This window comes from Pipra filicauda, unplaced genomic scaffold, assembly GCF_003945595.2.
Source record: "Pipra filicauda isolate LSUMZ 115617 unplaced genomic scaffold, ASM394559v2 scaffold96_size2947999_pilon, whole genome shotgun sequence".
NCBI lineage: Eukaryota > Metazoa > Chordata > Aves > Passeriformes > Pipridae > Pipra > Pipra filicauda.
Genome location: NW_024105164.1, coordinates 1,706,578 through 1,724,839, shown reverse-complemented (window position 1 = coordinate 1,724,839; position 18,262 = coordinate 1,706,578). Strand labels below are relative to the sequence as shown.

The 18,262-nt window shown below is 39.3% G+C and overlaps 1 protein-coding gene across 9 annotated transcripts in view; it reads left to right on the top strand.

Annotated features, from left to right (window-relative positions):
• GBF1 (golgi brefeldin A resistant guanine nucleotide exchange factor 1) overlaps positions 1-18,262 on the top strand; it is a 106,235-nt gene that overhangs the window by 59,975 nt on the left and 27,998 nt on the right. For 5 of the 9 annotated variants that reach the window (XM_027718882.2, XM_027718872.2, XM_027718892.2 and 2 more), the window contains 8 exons: positions 1,399-1,530; positions 6,584-6,702; positions 7,326-7,434; positions 7,795-7,855; positions 9,517-9,571; positions 10,976-11,074; positions 12,392-12,427; positions 16,082-16,217. In XM_027718882.2, the coding sequence (XP_027574683.1) occupies positions 1,399-1,530; positions 6,584-6,702; positions 7,326-7,434; positions 7,795-7,855; positions 9,517-9,571; positions 10,976-11,074; positions 12,392-12,427; positions 16,082-16,217 (747 nt within the window). The remainder of the gene's footprint in view (positions 1-1,398; positions 1,531-6,583; positions 6,703-7,325; positions 7,435-7,794; positions 7,856-9,516; positions 9,572-10,975; positions 11,075-12,391; positions 12,428-16,081; positions 16,218-18,262) is intronic. The other 4 variants (XM_027718938.2, XM_027718928.2, XM_027718911.2 and 1 more) reach the window with 3 other exon arrangements.

The following is an 18,262-nucleotide window of genomic DNA, read 5'->3' as shown; positions in this document are numbered from 1 at the left end:
TTATTTTGATGCTTAAGGCTTTTCAGTAGGAACTATGATAAAATGGAATTTCTCTTGTCTTGGAATAAGGGTTTTTTTCTTTTCCTCAGTAAAATAATTGAATTATGTTAGTAGATGGAAAAGCAACAGCTTTTCTAAGGATTCAGGAAGTACGGTCTTTTTTTCTCCTCTGCCTCAAAAAAGCTCCTATGACAGATAAGTGCAATATTTGATTATCGATGGTATAAATGCAAGTGATCCTGTCACACTGTTAGCCATTAGACTTGTTAACTTTTACTAGGAATAAAAAGTAGGTTTCAGCAAGTTGAGCCAAGTGTTGTACTTACATATTTCTGGTCTCAGAATTATCCAGGTTACTTTTAATACATTCTTCTATGCTTGTGTACTGACTGTGTTGTGGTTCCTTTCACCTGCTTTTTAATGCTTTTTCTCCTAAATCCCCCCCAGGGCTCCTCTTATCTTGATTCCTTGTGTTTTATTTGGTTGGGTTTGGGTTTTGGCTTGGTTTGGTTTTTTGATTTGTTTGTTTTTTGATCAATTTTCCTAGCTATGGTTCTTCTCTTTTGTATTTCTTTTTCATTCCCAAAGTGTCCCTTGATCGTCTTGGAAAGTTTAGGAAGCTTGTTAGTTGTTTTTTCTCCAGCTCAACAGCTCAGTGCATTTGCCTTTTTGTACTGCAGTTTTAGAGGGGATCCTTCTTGTCCACAGTAGCAAGTAGAGAAGAGTGCCCCTTTTACTTCTTTGGTTGAGAGGCTTATATATTTCTGAGAATATTCTGAGTATTCTAAGAATGAGAAGAGTTTTTAAATTAGTTTATCTTGTGGAGTTTTCGTGTCTTTGCCAAGCAAACATTTGGTGTTGCAGAAATGCAATTTGTATTCAAGCAAAGAGCTGCAAGAGTTTCAACCAACCTGGTGGTTGTTCATTTGTACTTTGCATGTAATGAGCATGAGGCTGTATCTGTAGTAGGATGTTACAGAAATGGCAGGAGATGGGGCAAAGATAGTTCATGGGATCACACAATTCAGGAGTAATAGGAAAATGCAACTGTGTCTCCCAATGAATTAAAACATGAATTTAGGCAGCAGTGGCCTCTGTAGCATTTACAGTGTTCATACAATCAGACTTTAGAAGGCTTCAGAAGGCTGTTTTGAAGATCATAAGAAACTGAACGTCACAAGCCATTGCTTTTAAAATATATACATATACATATATGTGCGTGTTTGTGTGTGTATATATTTAAAAGCAGCACTGACCTTCCTACCAGCCTTCTAAAAGTAAGCTAGAGCAGGCCTTTTTCCTCTGAGATGAAACTTGCTGTAGATTCTTAAAGAGAAAATTAATCCTAATGAATGAAGTCTAATTTAATGTCTCTTTAAAATTCTTTTTATTTTACAGAGCTGTCTGAAATTGAACCCAATGTCTTTCTTCGACCTTTTCTGGAAGTCATCCGTTCTGAAGACACTACAGGTCCCATAACTGGATTGGCTCTCACCTCTGTGAATAAGTTCCTCTCATATGCACTAATAGGTATGTTATGTGACTTGCTGGGATTTACCAAAATGCCAGCCAAATGTATCTCTGTGAGCTGTGTCTTTGGCCAGGATACATGCTTGCAGTCTTAGCGTGGAGATCAGGGGAATAGGAAAATTGTCATTTACACTGGGGAAATAGGCATCTGCAGTTTCTTAATATCAAACTGGCTGATCTTTCATGTTGCTACAGAATGTCTGGAGATGGAGCCAAAGCTTCTAGTCTGCCCTGACTGCTGTGTGTGCTTATGGCCTGCTGCAGGACTGTGGTGGGCACCAGCTGCTTTTTAATGCCATCCGAGCAAGAGGCGCAGGGAGGGGACAATACCAGCTTGGATTACAATGTTGTAACATACAGAGAAACACAGTAGGATTTATTTAGTTTTGTGGACTAATATTTCTGCTCTAGAGTGAGGATGGTTTTTTGCCTGGTCCCAGACCTTATCCAGTGGTGTGCCAGTATTCTTCACTTGCCACAGTTGTCATGGCAGAGACAGTTTTGCTGCTGCCACTTTCAAATCTGCACATTCTCCTTTGTATCTGTGAAAAGCTAATAATGTGCATGTGGTCAGTTCCCATGGCTCAGCTGGCTTGTAACTCATTAGCTGGCTTTCTGTCTGCCATCAGTGTGTCATCCTGTTGTTAGTGGTGCTCGATTTTTCTCTGTAAGTTCTGTCAGTACTTTCTGATCATACCTGTGTGAATTACAAAATTTATCTATGTTTGTTTATATGTAGTCTCATTTGAAGAAAATCATTTTACCAGTATTCTTTCCCCCCAAGTTCAGATTTCTGAGTTCTTTTTCTCCCTCACATTGTAAGTGAACACCACGGAATTTTTGGTACTGTTATTTTAAATATTTCATTATTTCAAGTTAGGAAGTTAGAGAAAGAAAGGCCTTTATGTAGGTGCAAACCACTTTTGTGGGAAAGACACAGAATTAAAATGAGCAAAAATGGAGACTTTCAGGAAAAAGATGTTAAGAGTTGGGTGAAAATATAGTGTATTTAGACATCAATTTTTGGACAGCATTTGATATAATTAAGTGGCAAAAATATAACTAGAATGATGCAATATGATGTAACTTCCTAGGACAATGAAGAAATCTCCACAAATAAGCCTGTAAAACATGTGCTTCTGAAGGATTAAGCAATAATGCAAAATATATGACTTTTCAGCATTAGAAGGAGGGATGGACTCTTCGTCTAGGCTTTTATGCTCTGTGTGGGATCAGAACATCAGGCTTGTATCACATGTCCAGACAAATGTCTACACAGGCAACCATCTATAAATACTTGATTTGAGGCAGAAACAGGAAAAAATGCGGTTAAGAATTTGTAGCCTTTCTCTAGCTACTTGTTGTTTAGAATATTAATTGGGTCACTCCAGCGAGGGTGCATCCCTGTAACTGTCGGTGACTGTGTGTCTTTGTAGCAGACAGTGGAAAAGCCTCTCTACCTGGCTTTTTTGTGGAACAGAACCTGTAATCTGAGACCTTCGTTGTTGCTTCAGGTGACATTCAGAGCAACCTTGTCCTTTGTGCTGCTCCAGATACCAGTGAGACTGGGATTAGTGGTGCTGACTGAACATCTGGCTAGGGTTGTGTTGTTAAATTAAAGCTTTTTGGTCTTATAATTTCTTTTTTGTAATATGAGACTAAAGGTAGTCTAAAGACTGTTTGCCTAAAGATAGTAAAAGCTTAAAACTGTTTTTAATATACAAATCTGTTTCAGACTATATGGAACAAGAAAGAGAGAAGGATGCTGGCACAACCACGGTGGGGAAATTGCAGTGTGGCAGATACTTGTGGTGCATTTTGGGGCTGTGTAACTGACAGGTGAAAACAGCACTTTTTTAAAAAGTGACATTAGCTCTGTCTGTTTTGTGAGTGGTTGGCTTTTGCTGTACATGCTGGGTCAAAAACCAGGGTGCAGTGAAAGGGCCAAACTCCTCTGATAAATATCTATGTTTAAAATGGCTTTCTTTTCCCATTTCCAAAGTATTTAATTGCTAATCCTTGTGCAGTCTCATTGTTGTTCTTGTTCTGTCACACGTCAGCAGGTAGTTATCTGTCTCCTTTTTAGGCCAGTATTACTGAAGGGTATATTTTAAAACGAGTTAGAAAAGAATAATTCTTGAGTAGGCTTTGAGACTTCTGATCTCTAGTAGTCTGAATTGCAAATTCAGTAATAGTATAGTGTGCAATCCCAGCTCAATTAGATAAAACGACTTGATATCCACCGTTTTAGTAGGAATAGTTACCCTTACAGTGATTATCCTCTGCTCTAAGTACTGCTTTTACAGCAGTTTTAGTAGATAAATTACATAGTAACTTTTAAAGTACTAGAAAACTGTGTGACAATACTAAACTCCCATTGATTTTTATCCCTCAGATTAGTTATTTCCTTGCTCAGCAGTTTTGCAGTAGCTGGTGAGCTGTCAGCCTATTTGATGAGTTCAAACTTTAGCTATTGGAAGACTAGGGGCTAAATTTCAGAACTGGGGTTTTCTGTATTTTCCTCAGAAAAGGTGTGTGCTCTTTTTATTGTCACAGTGTGTCCACAGCAACTTCTGGCTCTATTTCTAAAGTTAGCTTTCCTGGATGTTCCTGAAAACTATGTATCTGTAAGTAAGTAGTTGTTGCTCAGCTTCCAGTGAGATGACTTGCTGTTTAGGGAGTTTAAAGCTTGTTCTCCTGTCTACCTTCTCTGTCTCCTTGGTGATTTATTTTAGTTCCATTAAAGGTAATACTGAACAGCCTTCTGGCTTTCCTGGAGCCTGGATTTTCTGATTTCTGCTTGTTCTTTTGCCCACCTGTTGTAAGACTACACCCCATATAAAATGTGTATATCTAGATGGGGTCTCTAGATCTTTGCATTGTAGGTGGCAATTTTGAAACTGGTGTTTTGCTCATACAAACTTCTTTTTGTTAGTGATTCTGAGCAGACATCGACATATCTTTCTGTACTGTTTTCTCACAAGGGAACAAAGAAACGGGTTGATTTTTTCTGTATCTTGTTTCTGCAAGTAGAAGTATCTGTGCTTTTAATTGAACTCAAGAGGCTTTATAAATTGACCTGAATTTGCAGTGTTGTTGCAGGGAGCCAGAACTGAAGTAGTCAGGCGTGATGTGTGTTGAGAGAGAGGTGTTGAAGGTAGGGGCTAGAACAGTGAAGCAGTACTCATAGATCTCTTAAAGAAGCATATGTGCAACTTGCTTGCATTTCCTTTTCACACATACTGTTTATCCATAACTACAACTAAATGTATCCCTAAGCTTCAAGCAACTCACACCTGCTAGAAGAGGTGACAGTGAAGTGAATCTGTGTGTTCTGTCTGTGGGAGCCTTTTCTGCAGCAAGTGGCTTTTTCCTCTTGATTCCCACTTGGCTGCTTTCCACTGTAGTTGTTGAGATTGGTTAACAGTAATGCTAACGTAGGTGCTGGCATTGTAACACCGCTGGTCTTTGCCTAATTTAATTAAGACGATTCAGAATGGTCCTACATCACCATCGGTGGTTTAAGCTATTATTTCCTTTTATGAATAAGAGTGCATGAGACACCAACATCTGACCGATTTTACTGCCTCTGGTAGAAAAGTGGTAGCTTCTAACAGGATTATAAGCCATTATTGAAGGTACACAGAGAACTGCCTTTGACAGCCAGGCCTCTTACCGAATGCTTCCTTATATCGGTTTGGTATCCTGTTGGGTGGAGCTGCTGAACCAGGTTAAAAAAGACCAGCTGGTCTTAGAACAGACTCCTTGATAGATCAGTGAGGTTTGCCTAGCAAACCAGGAGAGGACTTCACTCTCAACTATGCAAGATGTGTGTGTGAACTATGTCAAAAGTAGATAAGCTCTGCTCTTAATAGGAATGTGTAATAGATGGTGAAGTGCTGTTCCTATGCAGATTTACGGGATTCTGAAGTACACTGATGACAATTTAGTTTTATGCGCTGTTAGAAGTTCCTTATCCTGCAGCCCCTCAGAATCCCCACAGCATGGTGGAGGCTGCTCTGTTTTGACCACAATAAAGGCAGCTTTCTTTAATAACTAGGGCTTAGCCCTTCCTAGGTGTGAATGTTAGTGGAGTCAAAGAGGGAGTCTGCAAAGCTTCTCTGCAAAGCATACAAGGTCTTGCTTGATTCCTTTGTCAGCTTTATTCTTGCTGGAGTTCAAGAGGCCCCATTGCCAATTAATGAGGTATTAACCGTGTTTAGGTTGTCTCCTTTCTTGTCTAATGACTGTTTAGGTAAGAGGGTATCAAGATTCTTGCCCAGTGCCATATTTTTAAGTGAGAAGGAAATCAAAGCCAGAGGCAGCTTTTCTGAAGCCTCTGTAATGTAGCACAAGATACAGTTACTAACAACAATCTCATCCTAAATATTCTCTCAACTGCACCATTGTTTGTAGCTACAAAAGACTGAAACAGAGAGAAGGAGCCTTGATGAGTGATTGAAGTGGGAGGCCTGCAACTCCGATACCTCAACTGTGATTCTGTCTGTCTGCTGTTTTCTCTGGGGAAAGCTACTGGTCCATTCCTTCCCAGCTTTTATTCCTTGGGAGGGATGTAGAACAAGAAACAATTTTCCCTTCTCAATCTAGTGGAACCTGTTTGGCATTTTCTCCTCATGAGAGTAAATTTTAGGTTCCCTATGTTTAAGCGCTTTTTTTTTCTTTATCCCCAAGGAGGAACTGAATGTATTTAACAGCTGATTGTGGTATAGATTAGGGAACAAGACACAATCTTAGAAGTTAATATCTAATAACATACAGAACCAGTAACAACTGAATTGTAATTATTTTCTTTGTTAGGTTACATTTTTTTACAAATATAGAAAAACTTAATAAAGTGTTTCTGAAAGCTCCCAGTTATAAAACCTTTCTGCTACTGGGACATGAGTTTTGCTCTTGTAGGGTCAACTCACTGCAAGTCACACAAATTAAGGAAGCAGAAGGCCACACAGTATCTCCGTGTAGATGTCTCCCCACAGAGGTGGTAAGCTGTAGGTGGCTGTTCCCTGACACATATTTTTATTCTGTTATTCAGATCCCAGCCATGAGGGCACAGCAGAGGGTATGGAGAACATGGCAGATGCTGTCACTCATGCCCGATTTGTGGGCACAGATCATGCGAGCGATGAGGTTGTCTTGATGAAAATCCTACAGGTAAGTGGAGAGAAATGGTAATTACCATAATGGTTGCTGCCTGTTGTGGAACATATCCTGTTACATGGAGATGAAGAGGAGGGAGCAGTGTTTTGACTCTGTAGGAGCTTAGTGACAGACTTTATTTTTAAACAGATGGCTCATATACCTGTGGTAAAAGCTTTTCCAAATGAAAATAATTAAAAGCTTAAATTAAATGATTTTAAAATTAGAGGCTTGATAATGTGGTAGTGTTGATAATCCTACCTTGTGCATGGTCTGTGTTAGTGGGGAGTAAATTAAGCATATGGAGCTCCGAAACTTATTTTTGAGAAAAGATCTTTGTAGAGACAAACCTATGAACTGTATAGCTCTTTTGTCTGTGTACTTTTGAGCAGATACCTAGTTCCTCAATTCAAATATTGGGTAGCATGCAGCATTATCAGGCCTCTTTTAGAAGTGGGTCAGGAGATCATTCTTGTCTCCTAATGGGCTTCTTGTGCACAGCATTCAGTTTGAAATGAGTCCTGGAGAACCCTTAGGTTTTCTGCTCACGGCAGTCTTTCTTGAGGAAACCAACCTTCTCTTGGAAGTGCATGCAAGTGTCATTGCACTGTGGTACATACGGGTGCTGTTCTTTGCAGGTGTTGAGGACCTTGTTGCTCACTCCAGTGGGAGCCCACCTCACCAATGAATCCGTGTGTGAGATCATGCAGTCCTGTTTCCGCATATGCTTCGAAATGAGACTCAGCGGTAGGTTTGCTCATGCTTCTGCACCGAAGAAATGATCAGGTTTCCTCAGCATTAACTAGTTCTGTTGTAGAAGATGCATCCATGGAAAGCTGCTGAGCCTTATATTATTGTGTCTTTCTACAACTTCATGGAAAATTTGTGAGGCGCTCACCGTGCAACTTTGGGCTGCTCTTTTCCCCAGCTGTGTGGCGCCACCGTGTGATGCCGTGACCATTTGCAGCAATGCGGTGTTGGAGCTGGTTTTAATAAATTTGCCGTAATCTCTGTAAACAAGACTCGGAGGGGAGTCTGCTTGAAGAAGCCTCTTGATAATATCACACTGAGTAATGACACCTGTGTTATTTGTTTTTGTCTTCGCAGAGTTATTGAGAAAATCTGCAGAGCACACTCTGGTCGACATGGTGCAGCTGCTCTTCACAAGGTAAACCTGCTTGTGTTTGCCTCAGCATTGCCAAGATGGCCCTCTAAGGACAGAAGGATTCCACACTTCCACTTAAGGGCCCTCAGAAAAATCATCCAAAATGGTCATTATTTAGAGGTGGAAGGGGATGAAGGATTTGGCACTTTTCTCTTGGGTGACCCTGTCAGACTGCAGGGAGACAGAGGTAGAGAAGGTTGCCTGGTTTGAGGTGTCCTTTGAGGAGAGATGGACAGCCAAGTAATGAAGAGCTTTAGGATAGAGAACCAGTTTGAGGACAGAGAATGCAAACTTCACTGAAAAAAAAAGTGCTCTAAAAAATATAGCTCTCTTCAGAATAGAAATAGTATTGAATAGCCACATGTTGATTTCAAGATGAGAGCTTTGACCTCACATGTCAAAGAGAATTTTAAACTCTTGAAGTCATGTGTCCTGGACAAATGTTCTGCCCTTTTCAGCCCCCTTCAGGTCATTAAGATTACTTCTTTTGAACTCAGTCAAGTTATTTAGCTTCAAAACTGTTTCTCTAAATAGTGAAATAATCATAGACTTTCTCTGGGTATTGTAAAAAGGAAATGTGCAGATACAGAAATACTTCTGGGAGAAAAGGATTGTAGTAAAACTGGCAGCTTCTGAAAAGAGTCGTATCATGTTTTTTTTCCATTGTCACACTCGATTCCAGTGGGAGCTCAGGTTTTTTTCTCCTCTGAGCACCCTGCAGCATGCTGGATGAATGTGGGACAGAGTCAGAATCAATCTCTTCAAAGAGGAGAGACCACATTACTTTTTCTCAAAATACATATATGAATTTTACTTGGTGCTTATTCATTACTTACTGTATATCCTCTCCTCTATCCTTCTTGATAAGTCTTAGAGACACCACCACCATCTGTGCCTGTGGACAGGGATAGAGAAGCAAGGTAGAGGTGGCAACTGCAGGGGTGGTTTGGTCATCTTGCTTTCCAGAAAAAGAAACAGCCAAAGCCGTGCTCTAAGGCTTTTTTTCCCCCTTAGCAAGTAAAGATAGAACTGTAGTAAAGGAACAGAAGGGAGAGCAGAGTGTGTGGAGTTGTAGAGCTGTATGAGTTGTCACTTGGTAGCACATTTGAGGGCAGTCTGCGTCATTCTGAGATGGGAACTGCTTATCTCAAAGCATTCAGCTTAAATTTATACCCACTGTGCGCCACAATTGTGTTTATATGATGCAGAACAGAAGACAACTACTGGGGCTTCTACAAACTCAAAGAAAACAATTTCCTTGACTAGTAATAACATGTACACTGCAAGAGTCCTGCTGTGGATGACACTGGCTCAGCAGTTGTTTTCAGCAGCATCAGAGAAACTTGTTTTGAACAAATGTAATTAGTCCACTGCTGAAAACACCCTGAAGGAAAATAAACTGTACTTACATGACATGAAAATCAATATAGAAAAACTGCCATTAGTAGTAACAGCGTGCAAAGCACCTCTCATACTTGTGTGGGTTTTTTTACCCTCAGCAGATTTTGTCAGGAAAACAAACTAGGAGCATCTCTTTTTGTGGAGAAAACCTGATTTTGTTTTTCTAGTATCTGCAGTATCTGCTGGAAAGACCAACCTGTTTCTTTCCCCTTCTTGTTAACCCAAGTAAGCTTATGTATTTTGGCTTGTTCTTTACATTTCAGGTTGCCTCAGTTTAAGGAAGAGCCTAAAAGCTACATGGGAACGCACATGAAGAAGGTAAGACTCAGCACTGTGTTGACTGTTCTGCTCATGTCTTGGGCTTGCGCTCCTCTCTATATTGTTTGTTTTCACACTTGTATTTCTTTGTTCCTGCAAGTCCCTAGTTCACTGAAAGAGCATGTTTAACCGCATAAATGGACATAGCTTCATTAATTCTGTGGGATTAAGCCCAGTAGCAAATCTTGTTAATGATATTGCTGCCTAAGTGAGACAATCTGGATTCTGGGAACAGCCATCAGCTGCTCTGGGCTAGAAAACCCCAGCAAATTATGGGACCTGATGGTGACATTGTCTAGTTATTTGCTGTCTTCTGCTCTCTCTCCAGCTTCTTTCTCTTCATTCTTCATTCACTGCAGGTCTAATACTGAGCTCTCAGGATATATTTGTCCAGTTCCTTGTGTGTAGAAAGGAACTTTTGGAGGCTGGTGAAACAGCACGAAAGCATTATGAAATTGGGCTATTGCAGAAAAAGCTTTGGTGGATTTCACTACATTGTGTAGTGAAAACCTTAGTTCACATGGTCAATGCCATCTATTAGCAGCCAAATCAAAGTAGACTCTTTTTTTATCCTCCTTTCCCTAAATGCACAATTTTCTGAGGTTATAATGCCACAATCTTACTCAATACAGTGAGGGTTTTAACAGCTGGATTCAGTATTTCAAATACCATGAATACCATGACCTTATATGATTATTAATGTAATAATTTCTTAGATGGAGGGAGGTCCTCTTGAGGAACCTCCATATCTACTTCTGTATTCTTTATCCTCCATATGAAGAATGTCAATAAATGTAAAGGATTCTACTGTTGAAAGCAACAGGATGAGAAGAAGATTGCTAGAGAAGAAATAACTGTCTGAACTTAATGCTGAATATACTTTTTATAACTTCCACTCTGTTTTTATTTTAATGAGTTGAGAAAAGGGGCAACATAGGTAAATGTACATTTTAGAGCCAGTATAGCAGTGTTTTGAGAGATTGAATGCTTGGCTGTAGGAATCTGAAACTAGCCTGGGGCTTTAATTCTTGTATGTACCTAGTGACTGCTTGTTTTCCCTTGCTGTGGGAGAACAGTCACAGGATTTGTGATGATGATAGGCTGGCCTAAGGAAAGCTAAAAGAGATCAGGCTAATGTACTGCAGGTATTAGACTTTGTCATGGTCTGTGCACAGGTGAAAAGTGAAGGTGACTGAATTTAGGAAGGCTACGCTACCCTTACCGAGTGATGGCTGCTCCCAGCTCGGTTAAGTGATGCTCTGTTGTGTTCTGTGCAGTTCCTTGTACTGTCTCTTCGCTGTGCATGCCAGGAGTCTGCCCTGCAGCCTTGCACTCTGCCAGGTTATTCTTCTCTTTGGGTTTATTTTGCTTTGTTTAAACCATGCATTTGCCTATCTTTCACAGATTTCTCCATGTCTCCTCAACAAACTGGAGCTAAGTAGTGGGGAACAGGCCAAAGCTCTGAACCAATTAGAGAGGGTATTGCTCTTTAAGAACCTGAAGGTCTCTCTCTCCCTTCTCCCTTCTTACCTTATTCCCCTCTTCCTTCTCTTGTAAACACCACTTGAGAGATAGTTACGTTGTGTGCAGCAAATCTTCCTCCACTCATTTGACACAGCATGGCTTTTGGGGACAGTGCATGCCATGGTTGCTTTGCAGTGTTGTGGCTGCAGCTGGGGCAGGCTTGGGAGGGAGAGACCCTTGTTTTACTGAAGCATTCAGTGTCTTGGTGAGTGCCACCTACGATACCCTCACGGCATCCTCTGAAGGAGTGGGAGGGCATGGGTGAGATTTGACAGTGAAAAACCAAAGAAAAGAAACATAAAAAAGTGTAGATTGGTCACTGAAGTCTCAAGTGTTGCGTATCCTAGCTGTTCATCTTGGTTATAGATGTAGCAAATATACCTGAGGAGTCTGTTGACCAAGCATGCCTTAAAAATTTTTATTCAAGGTGAATCTCTGAGCTTTGTTACTTGGTACAGAGCCACAGAGTTCAATGCTCTCTAAAGCTTTTTTGAAAGAAACTGCTGTACATTTTAAACATTTTGGGCCACGTTTCTCTGAAATTAACTTTGTTTCCCAGCACAGTATTTGTTAATGGGGTATGAGTGGGGTTGAACTGATTTACAAAATGTGTTAATCCCTGCTAATTCCCCCCAAAATACTTCTAAAGAATTACTGTAGCCTGCAGATTATTGGGTTTGGACCAGTTATAGAAACCCTGAAAAACTAACTTAGATGGGACCCTTCTCAGTTTTCCATGTTGGTTCATAAGGTTAAGGTAGCTTTAGTTCTTGTCTGCCATTAGTATTATTTGGTCCAAACAGAGTTGAACAGAATATTTAGAAATGCCGTTCTTTGTCCCCTGTCTAGGACAAAATAGTTATCCAAACAGCATAGTTTGAAAAGACAGTGGCTGAAGACTTCCAGATTTATGCAGAGTTACACAGAAGAAAATGCTACGAAATGTTTCCCTTTGCAATAGAACATTGGGTTCTGCAGTGGGTCACGAGGAACCTAAATCTGAGTTTTCAGAGATTTTGGGGGTGGACTGTGTTCATAGTTGCCTAAGATGCATAAATGCATTTCACCAAATAACCTTCATTAGTTGTTGCAGTACAGGTATGTATGTAAGTGAGATGACTGGACTGCATCGGTGTCTCCAGGACTTGGATCGTGGACTGCGTTCTCTCTGCATGCTTTTGTGTCTTGAACGCTACTTGGTGTGCTGACCAGTTCCATGCTGCATCTAGAATGAGCTCATGTTTTAGTATAATCACTTTAATTACTAATCATTGGCCCCTGCCCTTTTCTCTTGAGGCTTACAGTATCTTATGGAAAAACAAACGAGTACAGGTAAGGTGACTTGTAGAAAAATGAGATTCACAGACCCTTTAAAAAGAATCTTCTAGTATTACATTTTTCTTCACCTTCCTAGACCTTAGCCAGGGTTTTATTGTTAAAACCTCATCTATCAAAGGAAGCATTTGGAATCTTCTAATTTTTTTCTTCTGAAATTTTGTGTACATTTCTTTATCCAAAGGTAACTCATATAAATGTAATTGAATTTGTATTGCATTCCCAGATGAAAGAACAGTAGCTCTGAGCTCCCTCTATACTCTGATTTTTAAAGAATATTTTTTAAATACTAACTTCAGGTAGTTTTTACTGTCAAAACTACAAGCTTAATCTAATTTCAAGGACATTGATAATTAGAAAATTAATGCAACTATAATATCACTGAGCGTTGGAGAGGGAAGGAGAGTTTTAGATTATGTTTAAGATTCAGGATATGTTAATGATCTATTAAATGCTATTTAGCTGCTGCATTTAGTCGAGAAGGCAACTTTGGGTTTAAGATCTCAGCCTGTTAACAATACAACCAAGCTTTCTAGCAAAATCAGGAAATGCCTTGAAATTTAAGGTAAAAACTGCTTTAAAAATAGTTCCTTTAGTCAAAGGCAAACCATAGAAGTGTTTTTTACATTTTTTGTACAAATGTTAAAAGCAAGGAGTCACGGGATTGTTACCTTTTAATTCAAAACAAAATCCAGGAAGAAAGATGTTACTTTGCTGTCCTTTGATACATGCATTGTTTTAGAATTCCCAAACTCAGTGTTTATTTGTTAGAATAGGATATAGCCTCTTGACAATGAAACATTTCGATTAAGCATTTCTGTTTGCTTTTTCAAATTTTTTAAATCTATGCAATGGTTTGCTACAATGGAGCAAAAGAAGAAGCAAAACTGAAAAAAAAAAAAGGAGGGAGGGCAAAATTATATGGGAGGTAGTCCTAGGTAATTCTAATAAAAAGATACCTGTTTGTGTAGATTGTGGAGTACTGGATGGTGTGAGATGGAGAAGATCTATTGGGTAATCTCACCTTTCTCCTCCCCCCAAAAAACCCCTAATCAACACCCCAAAAAACACTACAACAAGAAAAAAAAACACCTAAAAAGCTTAAATAAATTTAGATTCTGGTCTAAATGCTTTATACTTTGATTAAATTCTTTAAAAAATCAAGTGAGTCATATTGTGTGCTGGAAAAAAAGCTTTCCCATCTATGTGAAGTTGTTGTGACTCAGTCTCTGAAAGATGGCACAGGTTCATCAAGATGATGACAGGTGGGCCTTTATCTTATGAACCTCAAGAGGAGGAATCCTTGAGGGTTAAAACAAAGCACAGGACAATCACTAAGACTGGATTTTGTGTCTGAGAAAAAGTGCTTTTTTGAAAGGACTAGTGTTGAACTGAGATGGTATTTGGTGCTGTGTGAAAGAGGAGATTAGAAATATTAATTAAATTGTCGGCTTGAATCTTCTGATAGAATGGTCCAAAAGTTACATGTTTCTCAAGAGCATGACTTGAGGGTAAAAAGGAGTGGTGCCCGTATCAGTATCCTGCCTCCATTTTACTGATTCGGTTTTGCATCCTGCTGCAAGTAACTTTTAACCTGGCAAATAATGGCAACAGGATTTAGTAGCTAGAAGCAAAGTCTTTTGTTTTGAAATTCTGTGAAACAGACTTTATTGGGTTTAACACGTAATGCTTCCGGGTTTTCTTCCCACTTGAAGTAGTTTGGTACAATGAACCATAAATCTTCAAATCTTATTTTATAAGTTCCTGAAAAGGGAGAAAAAAATAATATGGCTATTTCTAGAATAGTTGATAGATAAAACTATCTGATCTAATTTGCAAGTTAAGGCTTTAGTGAATAAAACTTAATATCTAAGGCTCAGAGAGATTTTAGAAATCGGCAAGAATCAAAGATAACGCATATTTTATATAGCCCTATGAAGTAATAAATAGGAAAGATAAGAGAGCTGACAATTTTTATATGACAGGATTGTGATCCATAAGCATTGTAAAACATTTTGAAATCTACCAAATTTTATTTTTAGCTATGTGCTTGTCACATGAGTGTCAGAAGAAGTGATTTAGAAGAAGATTGTTGCTGCAAAATTTGGAAGAAATAACAAGCAGCAAAGTAATTCTGAATCTGTTAATTAACACGCTCAAGGAAACTGTAGCATAGCTAAAATGTGGGGATTAGTCATCAAACAAATACAGTTTGGTGCAAAGAAAAGTTACACAAAGGGTTTATTGCACTGGGACATAACATTTTCACAAGCTTTGTTTAAATGAGAAGAATTACAGGCCAAGGCCCCATAAAGCAAGTTAGAATTCTACCTGGAAAATGGAAAGTGAAGGAAAACCAGTAGTGGATCCTAGAAGGTTTACTGGCATTTAAGAGAAGTAGTAGCTGAAAGGAGGCGAGTTGCAGGAAAAGGAAGATACTAAGGAATATAACTGTCTTCTCTATAATTGAAATCTGATTCTAGGAATATAAGAAATAAGGAATATTATAGCCTAAAATAAAACTTAACTGTGATAAATTTACAAAGTAGAATACCAAATAGGGACTGGTACTGAAACTTGCTGAATAGTTTCCACTACATGCAAGGTGCCTAATCAGTGCTTAAACTTGCACCCAAACTAAAGAAGTCTGACAGCATCAGAAAAGCTGACTGCAGCTACCAAACACAGGAGTAGGTGCTATCCTGCACTTGGAGGAACTTACTTTATAAGGAACCTGTTTTCAGGCTTGCCGTTACCTTTAGCCATGTAAATAAATATCATACTGTTTTAGGAACTTCTGGAGCATCTGCAAGCCTGAAATAACAGCACTCTGCAGCAAGTGCCACACAGTCTGCACTGTTCCTGCTGTGTCATTGTTTGTCCAATCAAAGATCTGTATGTGAACTAGAAGTAAGATCCTGGTCAAGAAGGATGCCAAGAGTTAGATTAGATTTAGATCTGAAGAAGAATAATGACAGAAGGCAGGTGAAAGCAGAATAAGGTTTGTTTCTAAATCACTAGGGTGGTATTTGCAATGTGACATGCACCAGCAGCCAGTGAAGTGTTAGAGAAATACTTGTTAGTAGTGAAGGATATCTGGAGGAAAGTGAATGTGGCATTGCTACAAAGATGAAGAGTGAATGAGGCAAGAGATCAGTGACAGAGCTGCAGACTGCAGTGTGGGACTGGGCGCTTGGGCTTCATTCTCAACTTGATGGTGAAATTTTAGTTGAGTGTCAAACCTAACTTAGATACGTTAATTGATGCCCTTTGGAAGTCTGGAAGCTTTGGCAAAAGCAAAGAGATTTGTGATGTGCCTGTAGTTTCAAGAGAATTCTTTATCCTAATTCAAAGCTGGGAGATACTGATAGGGAAATGGAAGTGCTGTCATAATTGAACTGTTAAATATATATTATAGCAGAGTAACTACAGTAAATTGTCCCTTGATTCAGGCATGGACTGTTGGCTAATATGTGGGGAGTCAGGGGCTGGTTTGCATGATTTTGAGGTGTTGATTAATTTGTGTGATATACTTAAGTGCTATTGCCTGACTTTGAGGATTTTGAGATAGCCTTTGTGGGTTGGCTTGGGTAATCCATTATGTTATGTGGTTTTGCAATACTGATATTCTTAATGATTATTGGTTTTCAGTTGAAAATGAGAGCTGGAGGAATGAGTGAATCATCAAAATGGAAAAAGCAGAAGAGATCACCAAGGCCTCCTCGACATGTAACTAAGGTCTCTCCTGCGACAGAACAGTCAGCAGGCAGTGCTAGTAGTAGCACAGGTAAGTTGAAATCTGTTTCAAGAGACAAGACAGCATCAGTCCTAGAGCTTTTTTTGAATCTGTCTTTATTGGATTTCTCTTAACATGTTGTTTTGCGTTAGTTTTTTTCTATTAGTTCTCAGTGACCGTAGCAATAAAGCATATCATAGCTTTTCAGGTCCAGGAGACAGTGTTTTCAGGAAATACATATTGCTGGAGGAAGGCATGGTCCTGTGGATAACTTGACAGCATTTATCTGCCTTCAGCATACCTCATGAGGGTAGTTTGTACAAAAGGGAATGGACACATGCAGAGGTGGCTGAGGTTATGGACAGCCATGTGGTGAGAGGAGTTGAAAGTTGCACTGGATATGTGGAAGAGATTGAGAACAGGAATGCTGGCAACAGGAGACCTTAGGACAACTAGCAACAGGACAGGAGAACATGGTGTTAAGCCGCTCCAGGGCAAGTTTAGGCTGGATATGAGGAACAATTTCTTCACAGAAAGGGTGATTAAACATTGGAATGGACTGCCCAGGCAGTTGGTGGAGTCACCGTCCCTGGAGGTGTTTATGGAAAAACTGGATGTGGCACTTAGTGCCGTGGTCTAGTTGACATGGTTTTGTTCAGTCAGACTTGATGATCTCGGAGTTCTTTTCCAGCCTTATTGATTCTGTGATTCTGTAAGGGAAATGGAGCTGAGGAGGTTTCCTTTAGTAGGAGAATGCTAACTTAAGTGGCATGTTCCTTCCCGTGTTCCCAAAGTGTTTACCAAAGGGTATGAGTGTGGTGCTAAAGAGGGAAGAACAAAGTGTGACTGCAGAAGATATATAGGTAGAACTAAGGGATGTACAGAATCTTAGGTGTCAAAGATGAGAGAATGAACATACCTCTCACTACAGATGTGAAGAGTGAAAGTGCACGCACACAGTCCCTGTAATTTGAATAAAGGCTACACTCATTAAGGGACAGGGAAATAAGGGTTGTGCTTATGACTGTTATGGGAAGAATAGAGGCCTTGATGTGGTAAGGAGGCTTGAAGAGTTATATAGGGAAAAAACAGAGGGAACAGCAAAAGTACCTGAAAGGGGATTGTGTGCAGAAAACTAATGGGTATATGCCTGAATCCTTATTCACGTGCTTTGATTCAGCCTGCAGAAGTGTTACCATATGTGACTAGTGCTGTGAGCTTAAGGATGTAATGTTGGGGGCTTCCATATCTTATTGTTGTGTAGGAATAGACTAAATAGTTATAACTTTGTAAACTCTCCTGTGGATAAATGAGTCCCTCTGGCTGCAAAGTACTCTGTCTCTTATGCACTCTACAGTTTGATGGTCAGACATAAACATTACCAGTGAAAGAAAGCAGACAGGAAAATAGAAACAATAGCTATGTAAAAGACCTAGTTCTGACACTTACTCCATCACAGGAAACTATGTATCCAAAGTATGTTATACACTACTGCATGATTAGTGAAAACTAAGGAAATAATAAATATGATCAAATTGCCTATAAGTCAGAACATCCATGCAGATGAGAACTTATCTCTACATACATCGTCATTGTATTTAAATTTTCAAATAGGTATTAAAATCTGTCAAAGAGCATTTTAACTCCTGTAACATTTCAGAGGGTAAGTTGTGTTGTTTTACAAAACGTGTCATTAACTCTAACCTTGTAGTGTTAGGTAATACATTAATGGTGCTTTTTAAGCTGGAATCCTGGCTTAGCAGGTGAAGAAGAAAAGATTGCAAAACTGGTCATACATTTCTTAAAAATCAAGTAACAATCTGCTACTTATTCAAGACATTTCCAAAAATCAAGTCAGTGATAAAACACCACTGTGCAAAACTATACACATTTCATGCTTAAATTCATAACTCTGGTTTGTGCCTTTATTACTGTGCTCTACACTATATCTTCTCTTTTTTAAATATTTGTGGTTTAAATATTTTTTTAAATTCTCCTCAGAACAGTGAGAGCTCCAAATATGTGAGTTTCTTCAAAAGGAAAACTTAGATTCTTGGAGCACTGTCTCATATTTAGAAATTGTAAAAATTTTTCAC